The following is a 16,716-nucleotide window of genomic DNA, read 5'->3' on the forward strand; positions in this document are numbered from 1 at the left end:
AGTGCCTTTGGGAATCCCCAGAGCCAACATCACCCCGATGATGTGGGTGCGGGCAAGAGTGCATGCAGCTGGAGGCTGGAGCAGGCGGAGTAGTGGGAGCGGTGATGGCTTCTCCAGCCACCAGCCCTCAAGGAATTGCTTATTTGCAGCTTTGGACAAACAGGAGTGAAGTGTTTAAGACAAAAAGTTCTTTGGAATAGTTAAAAAGTAATAATAATGTAAAAAATATCTGGAATTGGAACACAACTCGTTTGGTTGTACCACGGCCCTCAGTAACTAGCCAATAGAAGCTATGTCTTAGCAGCTGTTTCTTTCAAATATGCATGTTGCACAGCTGTTACCAGGTGACAGAAGCACTAAAATAATCACTATTACTGCTGAAATTTTACTTGACACATTATAATCCCTTGCTTTCTAAGATCAGGTATTATTACGATAATAATTTATTGATCACTGAGTTAGCTACAAATGTCTAATTTTTTCAGCTAGCTTCAGGAAAACAAATAAAAACGAAAGAATCCACCGAATGGAGTAAGGACAGTGTTAAAAGCAGCAATGAAACAGTTTCTATGAAGTGCATATATAAAACATACATCTTGTTAAAATGAAGCACTTATGTATTGTAGTGATATATACCTTAAATCTTAGTAACTGAAAATTAACAGAATGCCCTGGCTTTGTTTAGGGACCCTGTTTTACCCCCAGATATTTTTAAGACCTTAAGTACTTTGTGGGCATGCTTTTCCTTTACTTAAGGTTTGAAAACATTTCCATTTTCAAAGTGTAACTGAGGAAACTGGACAGAATTTTGTTAATACTTGACTGGGGAACCTTGATGTGTAATAATGAATAAACTGCAATGTATTTTTTTTCCTGGCAATCTTTAGTTTTGATTTATGATAAATTATTAATTTTTAGATTGGTTCCAGTTGAAAGAAAACATGTCTTAGCTAGCCATTTTTTTATATTTCTGCCGTGATTAAGCATATTTATTTATTTTTCCATCATTTAGGAAACCAAGAAATCCTTTCCTAAGAGGCTTGAGGAACAAAATGCCTTTGAAGTTTCTGCAGACATGGTGTCACAGAAGGCACAGGTATGTTGTAATTTCTATGTGCTGGCCAGCAGGAGGGAACCCAGGACAGAGAGAAGGAGCAAAGGGCAGGGTGCTTTCTTCTTGCTTTCTTCTCATTCCTTCCAGATGCATTGGTCTAAAATTTCAATACAAGGACTAAGGTGGTCCTTTGATGGGAATAGCAATGTCAGAGTGGTTCAGCAGAGGAGAAGGAGCAAAAGAGCCTTTAGCTCCCAATATACATCTTGTTATACCAGAAATTAAATGCAATAATAACTTGAGAAAAAATGACAGAAAAATTCTGCTCCCTGAAAGATGAGGGTCTTCCCAACAACGAAGTTACATTTCTGTTAATTAAATGTATTTGTAAAAAAGTCCAAAATAGATGGATGCAGGTCTGTAATAACTTTCAGGGCTGTACATATTTTTAAATATACACTTACGAAAACTCACATTAAAAAAGACAGTAATAATAGCCTCATCTTTAACTCCGTGTTTCCATTCTCCCCCACGCTACCTCATAAGATTGCACAGATGGACCTAAAATGAAAGATTCCTTGTCCATATTCAGCAAATAAAAGGCTTTTTTTTCTTATTGGCATCCCTTAACAGTATTGCTTAATGTTATTCTAAAAATGTCTTACCCAAGACTATATGCATGCCAAAATGCTTCCAAAAATACATTTTTATTTCACATTTTGATTTATATGTTGCTCAGAAGAGTATCTGTTCATTTAATTATTTCAGTAAACGTTATAATGGTATCACTAACTATGTAAGAGTATTTTTTTTTTTTTTAAGAAATATAAGCCTACTTGTAATTAAAGAAATGCTATATTAATGACGCTCAAAGTCTCAGAGGGAATAATTTAATGTCCACCTCATAATATTATGCCAGAATTACATTCACAGAAGACTTTTTAATAATCTTTGTTTCTTAATTTAGTTTTGATTGGCGATGAAATACAGAGTAGCACTCAAGGGCTCAAATTTCTACTGTCATCAGCATTTCTGCTCTATAAATTGTACAAACACATGTGACTTCCGTCTGTAGGCTTCTTTTCAAGATTCTGTTTAACCTATGAAGAAAGTTAGCTGCAGGCAACAGATTAATTGCAGATAATTTCATCATTTTTTTAGCTACTGGAATGCTGGATTGTGTTATGATAGCTAGATGTGATCTAAACATAAGCAGAAAAGTATATTTTTATGTTGCCATTTCAGCTGTAAGTGCAGGTTCACAATAAGTCTGCAAATTACGGTGAGAGCCACTAGGAGTCTCCTGGTTAGGTTTGTGAAGAATTTACATTGCTAAGACTGGCAAACGTTTGAATGCAAAACCGGTGACAAAGGCTAGATTTTAGCGAAGGAGTCAGCCCTTGCAAGAGGCAGCAGACAGCTGCTGAGTGCTGGCAGCTTGGAGAGCTGTGCTACAGCTCCTGCCGCGCCTTGTGACCCTGGGGACAAGGCACCTGCAAAAGCCATGCAAGGTGTGTGGCCAGAATGTAGGAGCTTGCCATAGGAAGGGACGCTTGTTCTCACTCCTGCTTCTGATTGTGCTGCTCATCTCTGTTGCTGGCTCCTGGCAGTCACACAGGGGTACAGCTGACAAACTTTTTGCTTCTTTTTGTAAGTGTACAGATTTTTTTGTGAAATTTTAACAAGTGCTTACAATTAAGGAGGTAAAAGATTTCACCAGCTGTTATTTATTCCTGGGAATTTAAAGCAGATATGTTTTGTAAACTGAAATGCTGCAGTGCCACAATAACTAGCACCTTCACATACTTAATATTTTGCTTATGGTATCTTTGCAAAGTGAATTCTGAAAATGTGAGGTAGCTCTTCTCTCTCCTCTTTCCCCTTTCTAGCTTTCTCTTCCCCCAGGCCAACTACGCACAAGTGTACTGTGCCAGACACACTGTTACCAATGCCAAATGCTCAAAGTTCATGAATTATAGAAAGGCAGGATGGCCACACTGTCTCTAACACAATGACCATCCAGTACTGTGACTGACAAGGACAGTCAAATTTCCTTGCAGGAAGGCCACTGAAAATAAACGTGCATCATCTGCCACCATGCATGCCTCCCACGTAAGAGGCTAAAGATTGCTTTAAAATGTACAGGGAAGACAGAAGCTACCAGTCAAAGCCTTCTGCAGAGGAAGGAGTTGCCTGTTAGGGAAGGATGCTGTCACATGTTCCTTACACACACAACTCCATGGCCAGAGACTGTGAGCACTAACTGCTCTATGACATTTATTTGTTTATAATTTTTTTCATGCTTCTCTCCTCTCAAGCAAAATCCTTTCCCAAGTCCTAAAAATCCTGAGCGACTTTAAAAATGACGAGCTTTAAAACAAATAATAATTTGGTGGGCTATTTGTTTGGCTTTTGCTTTTTGAGCTTCTCAGTTTCATTTTCAAACTTTTCTTTGCAACCAGGAGGACTAAGAAAATGAAGATGGTGTTTTAAATGAAAGTGGTGAATCTCTTATAATCATAGGACTCCAGGGGTTTGAGGTTTCAGAATAATCTCATGAGTTGTCAATACTGAATGTCACCAGAAACTATAATGTTATTCTCAGAACAGATTGCATGAAAGCATTTGTAGGATAGTTTTCCTGCTGTCTGCTCCCCAGAATACCTACAGATGCTGTCCTGGAGGGATGGCCCAAAGGTACTTAAGAATGGTGAGCTGCCGCATGCTGGATTAGCTGCTGACTGGAGGAGTGCATTTGCATTTTGTAACAAATCTGCATGTGCAGAACCTTGTTATTTGGTTTATCAACTAAGCAAGCTCACTGAATAAAAAATCATAATGGACTCATAAAACCACTTAATTCCATGGGGAGTATGCAGAAATAGGTAGGAACCAAACTTTACCATCAACTGCCTCTTTTCCATGCTTGATGCCTTGCTCACTGCTGCCAGCCCTCTGCTAAACCAGCCCTTAAAGATGTGCTGTGAGGCCCCTACCCAGAGGTAGGTGGGCTCTGCTGGGGCAGTGCACTCCAGTACTGCCCAGTCTGACCACTACCAGGTTTTCCCAGTACCTAGCCTTTCCTGCTGGAATCTAGAGCCCTTACTTTTCATGTCTTCTGCAGATACAGAGACGAAGTCAGTTCTTTACTGCAGGATTGCATGCATTTCAGTGCATGATTACATTGCATGTTACCGTATACTCTTATGTTGCTCTCACTGACTCCCTAGATTTTACTGCAATCTCCCAACAGAAACCAAGTGAAATTCCTCAGTCTGGTTGTGGTTTAGTGGTCTTATCTGTGCCATGCTTATAACTGACATAGACTCAACAGGTAGATAGTACCTCAGTCCATATAATTTGCCAGTATAGTTTGTGGTGAAAACTAAAGCTGACTGGAGAATGAATATGGAGACAAACCAGAAGATTGATGCAATCTCTTCCTCCTCTTGCAGAAGGAGACTTAGCTTTTTGGTACTGTTACTTTTCTTAGAGTATCTGAAAGGACCCTGATCTCCAAGGAATTAAGAGAAGGCAGTTGAGCATTAACCTGATTTGAATAACAAAAAACTGCTACGTAGCTTTGGTACGCTACAATATAATATTCACAGTAATAAAACCAAACATTTTTATAAGTCTGTTCATCACTTTGCTATGCTGAAAAGAAATGCTTATATCTGCCATTTCAAATTCAGGAATTGTTTTAAGTACAAGAACATGCCTAACTGGAACGCACTCTCTTCCACTGCCCACCTACTATGACAGTGCTATTTTCCTAACCTAAAAATGAACACTAAAATAGAAGATTGGCTCATTGGCAAATGCCAAAGGCTCAACCCTACAAATATGTAAAACCTCCTTTTGAATGACGTCTAATTAGATATAGTGCAGGTGGACATGAAGCGTTTTTTAGGGAAGGGAGTGCTTTGCTGCTGTGGAATACCTCAGGAACACCAACTATTCCTGTAATTTTCCTCATGTTTCAAGTAAGTCATATCATTAACCACGCACATGTGAATACAGAGCATATGTACAATATAAATCTATGCTGAAAGCAAATACAACTGTCTGTCATGTAGTCCATAAACTCATATCACTAAATACACTTTTTCATTGTGCTCTCTTGCTCCCTTTCTGCATCTCCTCCTGCTCTCCAGTTCTTCCTCTTCTTCCATTCCTCTTGTTAGGATTCTGGTGGCCTTCTGCATCTTAAGTGCTTATGCTGCAAGTGAGTTACATCTGTGACCTCAGGTGATTCCTAAGCAAACTTTCATACCCCATCACTGCAGCAAAGACCTTGCTGGGTCAAATATTTACAGGGGGAGTTCTGACACCATTTTAATACTTAGATTTAATCAAAATGTCATTTTTTTATCATCATTGTTCTATCTAAAGAGTGGAGTGATAACCATGGCATTCAGAAATTTAAAAAATTGCTTAATATGGGAACTGCTGCAATGTTTATCTGCACTGAAAGGAAGAAACAGGTTTTCTTGGGCAGCGTACTGCATTAGAAGAGCAAGTTTAAACATCACTGATTGAGGGCTCAATCCTATCCATTACAATTTTGAGGGAGAAAATACACATAATGATAAAGAAAAAAGTAAACAACCATATTACACAAGGCGCGTTACATTTGTTTTTAAACAGGGGCTGCTTGAAGCTGCTTGGAGGTTTAGAGTGTCAAAGTCATGTCAGCAGAGATGGATTAGTGGGCAGAGAGCAAGTGGTGCAGTCAAAGGATCACAGTGAATGTAATTTATTCACGTAGCTCCGCAATTTATCACGTGGCTATTACCATAATGTACGTGGGAAGCAGCTGCATGCATGCACATAATGCCTTAAATGTATGTGTGGTTGGACCTGAACTCCTTACAGAACAGTAGTGGTTGCAAATGATACCATAAGGCGTTTAAAAGCAAATTTCCTTCCTGTGGGGATTCTGTCACACAGCGATGATGATTTGTACACAGGCAAACAACTGTCTTGTAGACTGTTCCCTCACCTACCAGAACTCATGTTTTTTTCAAACCTAAATCATCTGGGTAACGTGATGTAAATTTCCAGTGCTTTATTAATATATATGTTTTGTGCCTCAAACTCCCATTCTGTAGTAAAGGAATACCATATCTTCCACTTATTTATTTCTGTAAAATATTTATTTCTGTAAAATACCAAGTATTTGTGAGAAGAAAAAAGTTATCTGCAAGTTGAAAATTTCCTCCAATCTCACTGACCTCTTAGAGCACAATCTATCAAATACTCAGGAGCGGCACAGCTGTAAAAGGCTGATACATGCTGCCTGCCTCATTTCTCATACCTGTACAATTATTTACCAAGCCCAGCATTTCCAAAATTGTTTTCTAATTTTAGGAGCATCCAAATTAAGGAACTTGACTTCAGTCTTTCTTAGTTGACCTGAATGCCTGCAGTCTCAGTTAAAGAAAAAAAAGCTCTCAACTGTTTGTAGAGCCAGTCCCTATATGAAGAGCTTTCTTACGCTTCCCGTGCACGCAAATGTGCATACGTGCTGCCTGGGGTACCCGGGCTCCAATAACGTTGTCTGTGTCAGTGCAGGCTTGCCCAAAAAGCTCCAGCAGCACAGCTCCCACCACAACTTTTGAGCTTCTGCAGCTTGAGCAAACCATGAGAAACGATGCTCAATTATACAATGCTACGATGCTTTCAGGTGACTGTATTAGAAGCAATTCACTGAATACTTTTGTGATCCAGGCAAATGTGCCCTGCTTAGGGGTTAACGGACTATGAGTTTTATGCTGCTTTCTTTTAAGTCATTAAAAGTTGACCTAAAGACACACCGAATTGAGGCCTAGTCAAGCTAGGCCCCAATAATAAGAACATCACATTGCCCAGCTTAATGTACTGCTTGGCGTCTGTTTAGCACAACCCTCTCGCATTCAGAACACGAGGCAGATTTTCCAGGATATTTGCATGTGTGCTACAGGACTTCCATTTTGCTGCCATCTAGCACAAGTATATATCTGCTAGTTATGAAAATTAAAAGCTTGCCTTACCATTGCACAGAAAGTCTCAGGAGGATCTCCACACGTTATATCTGGGGGATCCAGAGTCACTCTTACGTATTTGATCATGTCTCTGGCTTCTGGCTGGCAGGCCATGTAATCCCATACTTTTCCTTCTTCTGTGTAAATCTGAGTCTTACACACATCATAATGTCCCCACACGGAAGGATAATGCTGCATCACGGAAGATACGGTAACCCAGAGGGCGTGAAGTGACAGGAATCTTGACAAATACATTTCTAAATCCTTGTATGTCACCTTTGTAAGGATGCTCAGTACTGGCGTACGTGCAGTCTATATAGGTTATACATATATATACATATACTTGTATGTATTTTATAAAATAGGTTCCAACTCAAACGTGAAGCATTAGGATACAGTGTTTGCTTTACTAAGTTGAAGACTTTGGTAGAAGCCACACAGACCCCAGTGACAGCCTTTCACAGCAACGTAGAGCTTGTCCTTTGTCTTATAACTTATCTGTCAGGGCTTCTTGTAAAAGATGTCCAATAGCAGATAATAATTTGTGAAGTTGCGGGTCTTCAGCTACACTGTCGATAACCCTGAGTGATCCTCCGTGTTCACAGCTCACAGGGGATGCCCAGACGCACTGATAAATCAGTATCTGAAGCAGAAGGATGAGTGTCTACAGGCTGGTGTCTGTTTCCCATCAATCATTCTTTTCTTCTGGCACCAGCACCCTTTTAGAAACAATAAAAGTTAGAGTTATTGTCCAAGAATCAATGCATTACAAAATATATCACACGTTGACATTTTGGAGGTTTGATGCAATATAAAGCAAATTGGTATAATATGGATAACCTTTACTGTGGGTGCTGTGCTACACTGGACAAACCACCCAAATCATTCGGAGTGAAAAGTATTTTGACATGAAGGATTTAACTCTTCTCTAACAAACACAGATTTGTAACGTTCCAGGTGAGTTACATGTTTCTGCTTCCAAAACTGTATTTTCATCCTTGCAACACCAGAGAGCAAACTACAGAACTTGAGTATTGTGCACGCCTATCCAGGCAGGTAGGGGAGCAGGGAACCAAACTCTGGTGAAACAGCAGGAAGGCTCTTTTATTGAGGTGACATAGAGATGAGTACCAGGTCTCTTGGCAAGTGATAGTCTCTTGGCAAGAGGACCTCAGTGAGCTCCAAAAGCCTTACATGTTTCTTACACTCTTTTTTGGAAGAGTAACAAAGATTGTATAAATGCACTTCTGTTTCCTTGAAACTTCTCATTAGCACTGGAAGAGCTTTCCTCCTTTTTTTTTCTTCTTTAACTGATCATGCTGATAAACTACTGATAAAGATAATAGTCCATTTGTCGTTTACTGTAAGGATGCTCTCCCCTTCTAGGATGGATGCTGTATTTTCCTAGGTTTGTGGGTGGGTGTCCCTGTGTACTTGGTATTTATTTCATAGCAGATAGATCCCCTTTCCCCCTTTCAAAAAGTAACTAGAAATTCCCTCAGTTTATGTCACGTCAATCATTTTATTACACACAGAAAATCCCAGGATGTTATTACAATGACAACATATGCATTTGGTAAAAATACAAACAGTGTGCGGGGGAAACTGCAAAGATGGGGTAAGCTCCCTAAACACGGACAGACAAAAACCAGACTACAAACTCCATCTCATCTCTTTCAGCCTGCGCCTGTTGGCAGCCTGTGCCAGCTGAGGACGGGAGCTCGTGCACTGCTTTCTGTGGCCATAGGACTGGACTCTGCAGGAGGAGGATTTCAGACAGCCACAACAGCACCTCTGCACTCTTTTCATCTGGATGCTGCTAAAATCTAAGTAAACCCTTCAGGCAGACATCAACGAACAACCGTAAGTCATCCCGTTCTGTCACCCACTTTGCTTGTTCGGAGGCTTAAATTGCGTGCCATGAACCCTCCTCTACCCCAAACCACAGCAAGTGTCATATGACTCGCTGAGCTCCTGCGTACGTCGCTTTGGTAATACACATTTTCAAAACTTATCTTCAAAGCTATTCACAAGCGGCATCCCTATATTTAAATAATGCTTCATCTTAAACTGAGCTAAACTGCAGACACTATGAAATGCCAACAGATGGTTGAATTGTGTTTCCATAGCAAAGTAATTTACAATAATTGCCGTATGGACGTAAATGCAATTTTCCATTATATTCGTTTTATCAAATGTTACCATACAACTCTGGTATATTTTATCAGAATATGCAGAGAATATCTGAAATTTCATGCAATAACAATTCTCAATTAGATCAAATATATTTAAGCCTCAAATATGAATTTGACATAAAAGAAAAAATATCTAAGACTGAATTAAAATTAGATCTTCTTAAGAATCACATTGAGTAGTACCATAGCTTTATAAGCAGCCTTACATTATTTTTTGTTTGATTTCAGTGGCAATATTTACTTACTATCTTAGATTTTAATAATTCAGAGAAGTTTTTCCACGTCCTTCTAAAGACACCCTCATACTTGTCTCCTCTAGTCCTTTCTAATGTATTTTGCAGGGAAAAAAACTAAAAAGTCACAGAGCCTAGCACAGTCATTATACAGAAGGGAAAAATATTCCCTGCTTAAAATGAAAAAAAAAAAAAAAAAAAAGAGAGAGAGAGTCCCTTGACCTGGCTCAAAACCTGCAAATTATTTGAAATTTATTGTCAGAAATCAGAACACAGTCTGTATAAGAGAATGCTTGGTCATAGCTGGAATGAACAGTCAGTGAACATCATGTTTCTATGTAGAAATAAAAAGTTACAAGGTTTAATTATCCTTAGCCTACAAGCTTCCATATTCAGGAAAAATAGATTTGTTTTCTTTAATATTTTCCTTGCTAGCTCTTCAGTTTCCAATAACCTTTTAATAACTGCTGAGATGCAGATCTACAAATAAACAGGACTGGATAGGACTGAAATAATAGGAAGCAAGCCGCTACCTTAACACACTGTGCTAAAACACTTCCCATATAACGAATTCTCATTAAAGTAAGCCAGAGTCATAATGATGGTCGTTACACAGAATTATAGACTATAACATCGATCGAATTTAGTGCACTGACAAGGAAAAAGTGCAGAGGAGTGCAAGACATCTGAGTATTAGGCAGATGTAGAACTGTACGACAGACATCCCTGACAAGAAGCAGCCAATTATAGCTTAAAATTCTGGCATATAACCAGTTCTGATTAATAGTTTTCCATTACATTACAGACATATTATTAATGTATTAAAAATGTCAAGCTTTGGCAAGAACTAATACGGCATGGCTCAGTTAGTCTGCAATATCTTCTTTTAATGAGCTTCCATTGATACAGAGAAAGATATTGACCAAAGCACATTAAGGATCATATGCTAAGCGCTATTGGGGTTTTTCTAACAGAGCCATACAATTTGTCTTGCTTATATTTATTCCTGCAGAGTCACTTGCTATATGCATTCCACATTTCAGTGCTCTAATTCTAAAAATACATGCATTATTTTGCAAAAAACACTTAGAATAACATTTCTGAAGTTTCTAGCTGTGCGCGCCCCATAGCACTAAGCCTCTTGCTGTGGGTAACAAAGCAGCGGCTTTTACCCCCTCAGTTAGCACCTGCACATTTGACCTTACAAGAAGCAATCAACAAATCAGGAATAACCAGTAAGTGACACCCCCACCTACCCTCTGCACCTCCGGTTCCCTGTCTGCCCTCTGGTCCCAGGCTCTGGGGGCGCAGGGCCCACGGGGCTGACAGAGGGAGTGACACAGCTACGGACTGAGGGCAAGGTGGCAGCACGCTGCTGGAGGACAGCTACCACACCAAAAACCTTCAAGGCACACCCTGCCTTGTGGGGCAACAGCGGTGTGAACTGCCGAGCACTGGGGGGCCTTGGATTTTCACATGCCGTATCCTCTGCAACCTGAAAAACAGGAGGCATTCCCCGGGCACCTGGGAGATGAACACCATCTCTGCTGTCCTTGCCTTCCCCCAAAGCACCTCTCTGTGCAAAGTGGAGGACATTTAGGCTACAATGAGCATGTTACAGTTCGGCTGCATCACACGTTTAAGGAAGGCAAACAGATGACCCCCAGACTAAAACTGGCTGTAAAGGTGCACATACACCCTCCTCCCCTGTGGGTGAGGCTGCCGGTCAGACCTCACGCAGCATTTCCATTTTGCAGCCTGAGCAGATCCCCCCTTCTCCACAAACCAGCTAAAAGGCATCTCGGCAGAATTACTGCTGGTGAAGAACTTCAGCTCTTGTCAGGGGTTGTTAGCAAACACACCCCCTCTGCCTCCTTCCAGCACAGAGAAAATCCAGCCCCCAGCCCCAGATAATTCCCTCGGCACAAAAGGCGTCAGCTGGAAGCTCTGCAGTCCCTCTCCTGCATCAGGTCCCTGCTGAAAAGTTGCTGCACAGTGTTACAGGGTGGTTCCTGGCCTTCGATTCTGACGTACAGCAGGTATGTGAAGAATGCAATAAAAGAACAAGCAATCGCTTCTCCTACAGTCCAGGTATTTGATAAAACATACGCTGCCACAACACAGGAGTAAGAACAAGAGCCCGACTCAGTTACTATGATTTACGCCAGTGTGAGGAGAACGGGTTAAAATCCCTAACGGATGCATGGAATGGGGGCTGTCAGCTGACTGCATGGGGGCCTGCAGAGCGCTTTTTTCCAAAAGAAAAAAGTTTGCACCCCTAACAGTTTGTATCCCTGTGGGAAGTTTGTATCCCAGCTTCAGCAGAGGGGTGTATCTAATCACGCCCAGGTAAAAAGATCCTTTATGTCCACGCCAATTATTAATTATAATTGATGAAATAATAGGTATTACAAAACAGAACTAACCCTCATTCCCGCATGTCACAACATTTAATCAAAATCAAACATTTTTACCTTGCTACACCTAGAAAATTTGAGAGCCCAGTACACACACTGCTCCAATCTGAAAAATAGTAACAATCGCATCCCATCTCATGCAGAACTAGTTATCTATGCAAACAAAAATGGAACCTATATTTAACAATTTAATGCACCCTTCCCATCACACTCAGATCCAAGTATATGCCAAACAACTGCTGTAGTGCCTGTGGACTCAAACACTGCTCCAAACAAAGTTTATCTTCTATTTTTATCGGGCTTATTCAACTATCTAGCAGAAAAAGATTTCTTTGTCTCAGGAGAAATTTAAAATGTCAATAACTATTGGCTGAGGAAAATAAGATACAGAGTTCTGCTACCATAAAGCTGGGATTCGGCTCTGCACTTAAATTATTTTGGGTTTTCCCACATCATTCTTTGCTGAGTGACACCTCACACCACCGCTGCCATTACTTGCAGGGTATCATCGGCAGTCAGCATATGGAGCCAAGGCACTTGAGCTATTTAAATTTTAAAGCCTTCGTGTGTAGCTGCGTTAAGGTTTTCCTCTAGAATCTTTATAATTGTGGTTTATTGCCTTAAATATCTCTTTACCTAGACTCAATCTGTTGTGCAAGTTTTTCCTCTCTGATTTAAGTCAGCATTTGGGGTGGCTGGGGCTTTTTTGCTTGTTATTTTCCCCTGGTCAGGTAACATTATGCGCTCTTCAGAAAGCAGAACCTGGGGGTATGGGGCTACCAAACCTCCAAGGCAGGCTCGGAGCTGCTGACTTTCTAAAGCCTGATGAAATTCTTACTGTCAAAATGGAATGAAAGCAGAAGTCTAACAGATCCTGGATTTGTTCTGTACTATTGCCAGATTTTACATACGTAGCTAGAAAGTTGGTGCCGCTTCTTATCAGCGTCACGGGGCTGAGGGCTGACGGCAGTCCATGGGTCTATTGGAAAAATGCTGCTAATTGCTGGAAGCTCTCTGGTAAACGTCCTTTAAAGCTCCAAAAACACGCCTGAAATCAACCTTTATTTTTTGTTGCAAATCCAGAAAAAACAAAACAAAACAAAACAAAACACAACAAAAAGCATCTAAACCCACCAAAAGCAAACCCGGGAAAGTTCTGCTGGGGTTTTCCTCCTTTTGATTGGCTGCCTAGGCCCCAGCTGCTCATCCCGAGCCGCATTGTCCTTAGGCAAGGCAGTGATTTATTCCCTCTTTAAAAGCATCTCCGCCGTTTGTTTCACTCACTGTCTCTGCTAACATCTCTGCAGAAGCGAGGCTGGCTCCTAGCGCATCAAATCCAGAATATCGAAAAGTTGATTGCAGAACAATAAAAGTACATTCGGTAGAGGCCAGAAAAGCACACGGACCAACTTTGCGAGTACAAAAGCGCCTGCTTTATCAGATCTAGCTCATCTGCGCGGCTCACCGTCATTAGGTGTCCCTTTAGATAATTTTTTTGGGGGGTGAGCGCTGGGAAAAATCACTTGCAGTTTCCGACGCCAGGGACCCGTTTCCAGGCTGAGCACCAGCGCCCCGTCCGCTCCATCGGGGTTACTCTCCCCACCCTCCTTCCAAGCCGACTTTGGGTCTTCTTCTCCCCCAGAAGCCAGCCGAGTGCTCGCCGGGGGGCGGCGGCCGGGCACCCCCCGGCCCCTCCGCGTCCCTCCCCGCTGCCTCGCCCCTCCCGAGCCCGGCGCTCCGCGGCCGGCAGGGGGCGCCGGTCCCGCACCCATCCGCTCCGGGGGGACCCCGGAGGGCTCGGGGGGGACCCCGGCGGATTTAAAGGGGGGACCCCGGCCGCGCACCCCAACCCCGCTGCCCCCCCCCGCCCCCCGGGGCCGTACTCACCGCGCGGGTCGCCCTCGCCTCACCGCGGGGCGGCGCCGGGACGCGCCGGGGCGGCATCGGGGAGCCGGGGGGCGCCTCCTTCCCTGCCTCCCTCCGCCGAAGTTGGCCCGGGGCGCCGGGCGGCCGCAAAGTTTGGCGCTGGGCGGCGGGCGCTGCCGGGCGCTGCCGGGCGGCCGCTGTCCTCCGGCGGGCAGCTCATCGCCGAGGCGCTCCCCAGCGGGGCTCCCCGCCCGGCCCCGCCGCTCGGGGCGGGGGCGGCCCCCGGCGGGGCGGCCTCGGGGCGAGCCGAGCCGGGAGCGCTGCGGCCGAAGTTGGGGCGGCGGCGGCGGCGGCGGCTCCTCACTTCGGGGCGACCTCCCCGCGACTGGCGGCGAGCGGGGCGGCGGCGCCAGCCTTCCCTCCCCTCCTCCGGGCCCGCCGCCGCGCCGCCCTAGCGCCGCCGCCGCGCCGCCCCCCCCGCCCGCCGAGCTCCCCGCCCCCGGGCACGGCGGCCGGGGGGCTCTCGGGCTCGGCGGCGGGGCTGGGGGCGGCCGGGGAGCGCCGCTGCTCCGCCACGGGGTGCCGCGAGGTGAGGCGATGCTCCGGCCGCCCGCCTCGCACCCGACCCGCCGGGCTCCGGGGGAAACTCTGCCCCGTGCCCGTGCCGCGCCCGCTCCGCGCGGCTCCCCCCGCCCCGGCTCTCGTTCAAGTGAGCGCGGAGCTCCCCGCGGGGCTGCCCCGGGCTGTGCGTCCCGTCTGGGACTCGGGCTCGCTGCCGGCCGCGCCCGGTGCCCAGCCCCTGGCTGCAGGTGGCTTCGGTGGGTGCTGGCGTGATGTGCACAGCGAGAGCTGCTATGGGCGCAGCTGTACCCTTGCAGTCGCTTGACCAGATTAGGAGTTTTGCGTTTTTTGCCTTGCCGGGATGTAACCAAATGAAGTGGGGCAGTGGATTTCTAACTCAGCTTTCGTTTGTGGCTGTGGAATTTGGTAGATGGTGAATAACTGGCAGGAGCCACCGAGGAGGGTGTTTTACCTCTTTCCCTATCAGATAGCTAAACCAGCAAAGTCCAAACAGTCCCTTCCAGTTCCTCCCAGCCTCCTTTTCTGTGTGCAGGCACTGGCATTGCTTCACTCTTCCCATTGCTTTGCTGGCACATCTGGGGCTGCGTTAGGGCAGGAGCCATGCATGGGGGTAAGCAGTTTGTATGGGCAAGCCAGGAATGATCAGAGGGGTGGGAAAACCCACCCTCAGTGTTTCTCAGCCCTCAAAACAGTTCTTGCTCTGTGTGCAGCCTTCCAGTGCATCGAAATCATCCCTCAGGGCTGGTATATAAGGAGAGAAGGTGCAAATGAGTAATTTTCTCTTTCCACTTGAAAGGGAAGCAAGTCAGGCACTGGGGCTCCATGGGGGACCCTGTAAAGGAGAGGGGCAGCCCGGAGAAATGGGTTGTTCCCTAGTTATGGGGCAGATGGATAACTGTACCATGAAGCACAGGGTGCTGCACAAGCCAGGCTGTGTGCCGGTGGTGGTAGGTTGGGGTGGGCCAGCCCTGCCACGGCTTGTGGGGGCTTTGCCTCCCACTCGGGGTGCCTCTGGCTGCTGGCTGGGGCTGCCTGCCTGCGTGTGTGGCAGTCGGAAGGTTTCAGGAGCATGTTAGGAGGGCTTGTGGGTCTTATATGGGAAGTGAGAGAAGCCTCTTTCTCATGCATCTCTTTGCCTTAAAATTAAAGCCAGTAGTAGTTGTGTGCTTGGTGCTGTAGCCTGCTGCCGTTGACCAAAGCTTAGTGTGCTCTGTGCAGCTGCTCTGCGTGTTTTGCTGTCCTAAACCTCACCTACTGGACTAGAAGATTTCTGCCCTGTATACTGGGCCTTTGGCCAGTCTGCAGACACAATCGCTTGGGTGATGGGGCTGGCTGGCCACAAAGAATTAAGGCGGGACCAAGACATTTGATATGTCAAACATTGTTAAGTTCTTCTGCTAATGATATTAGCCTCTTCTATATCAAAGCTGGAGCAGCTGCTTTGAGTGCACTGTCTCCAAGTCTGAGATTAGATGTGCTGTACTGGTAAAAATCATGGCCAAAGATCAAATCCAGTCAGAGAATGTGGCCAGAATTCACAGCCAAATTTGAAGCTCATCAGGAAAAATGGGTCTGATTTAATTTCTTTGTCAAATGGTGTTGCAAGGTTGGAAAAGCAGATGAAATTCGGCAGCTAGGAGATTTTCCTGTGTTGTTTTTGTACTTGTTAGAGTCATAAGCTGGAGTCAGATGTAGAAAGGATGATGCCTTTATAATCAAACCAAAAATATTTGCATGAGTCCCGGCACTGAATTTCTAAGAGCCCTTTTGGCAGTGAGTGACGACTGTTCGTATCTAAATGGACCGAGGGACCCACTGCCACAGCAGCTTGGGGCTGGATTTTAGCAGGATTCCAAGAGGAGGTTTGATGTTTAGACAAAAACAGAAGGTTAACCAAAGTTTGAATATATACCAAAGTATAAACTACTGCAGGCCCACACCAGCTTTACTGGGGTAGAAATTGGCTAAAATTAAGGTTTAGCCAGTCCTTAAACACTAAAGGATGGAAAGATACAGCACTAGGAACACGTTATCTTCAAAGTGCTTCCAGCAGTATTTCTTCCATCTTCTCAGTAATAGCTGGTATTGGCCCCTAACGGAATCAGGGAAATGGATTAATTTTTGATTACCCAGCCTGAGCGCGGAAGCTTCTGTGCATGTTAGGGTACTGCTTGCTACAAGGCATAATTTCTACTAGAAGCAGCATAAATTGCTAGTACAGAGGTGTTATCGCTGATTGCAAACTTTTCTGTGAAACAACAGCTGAACGGCGAGTCTGAAACCGAGCCCTAAACCTAATCGAGCTCTGCATGATTTCAAGCTGAGTTTTGGACATTCAGTGCA

The 16,716-nt window shown here is 44.5% G+C and overlaps 1 protein-coding gene across 7 annotated transcripts in view; it reads right to left on the reverse strand.

Annotated features, from left to right (window-relative positions):
• Nucleotides 1-13,938, reverse strand: part of NTNG1 (netrin G1) — a 157,470-nt gene extending 143,532 nt beyond the window's left edge. For 4 of the 7 annotated variants that reach the window (XM_032191826.1, XM_032191829.1, XM_032191830.1 and 1 more), the window contains exons 1-2: nt 13,813-13,938; nt 7,090-7,799 (exon numbers count right to left, since the gene is read on the reverse strand). In XM_032191826.1, coding sequence (XP_032047717.1) covers nt 7,090-7,335 — 246 coding nt within the window. In that variant the 5' untranslated portion in view covers nt 7,336-7,799; nt 13,813-13,938. The other 3 variants (XM_032191828.1, XM_032191832.1, XM_032191827.1) reach the window with 3 other exon arrangements.
• Between the last annotated feature and the right edge of the window lie 2,778 nt (nt 13,939-16,716).

The sequence above is a fragment of the Aythya fuligula genome, chromosome 8, assembly GCF_009819795.1.
Source record: "Aythya fuligula isolate bAytFul2 chromosome 8, bAytFul2.pri, whole genome shotgun sequence".
NCBI lineage: Eukaryota > Metazoa > Chordata > Aves > Anseriformes > Anatidae > Aythya > Aythya fuligula.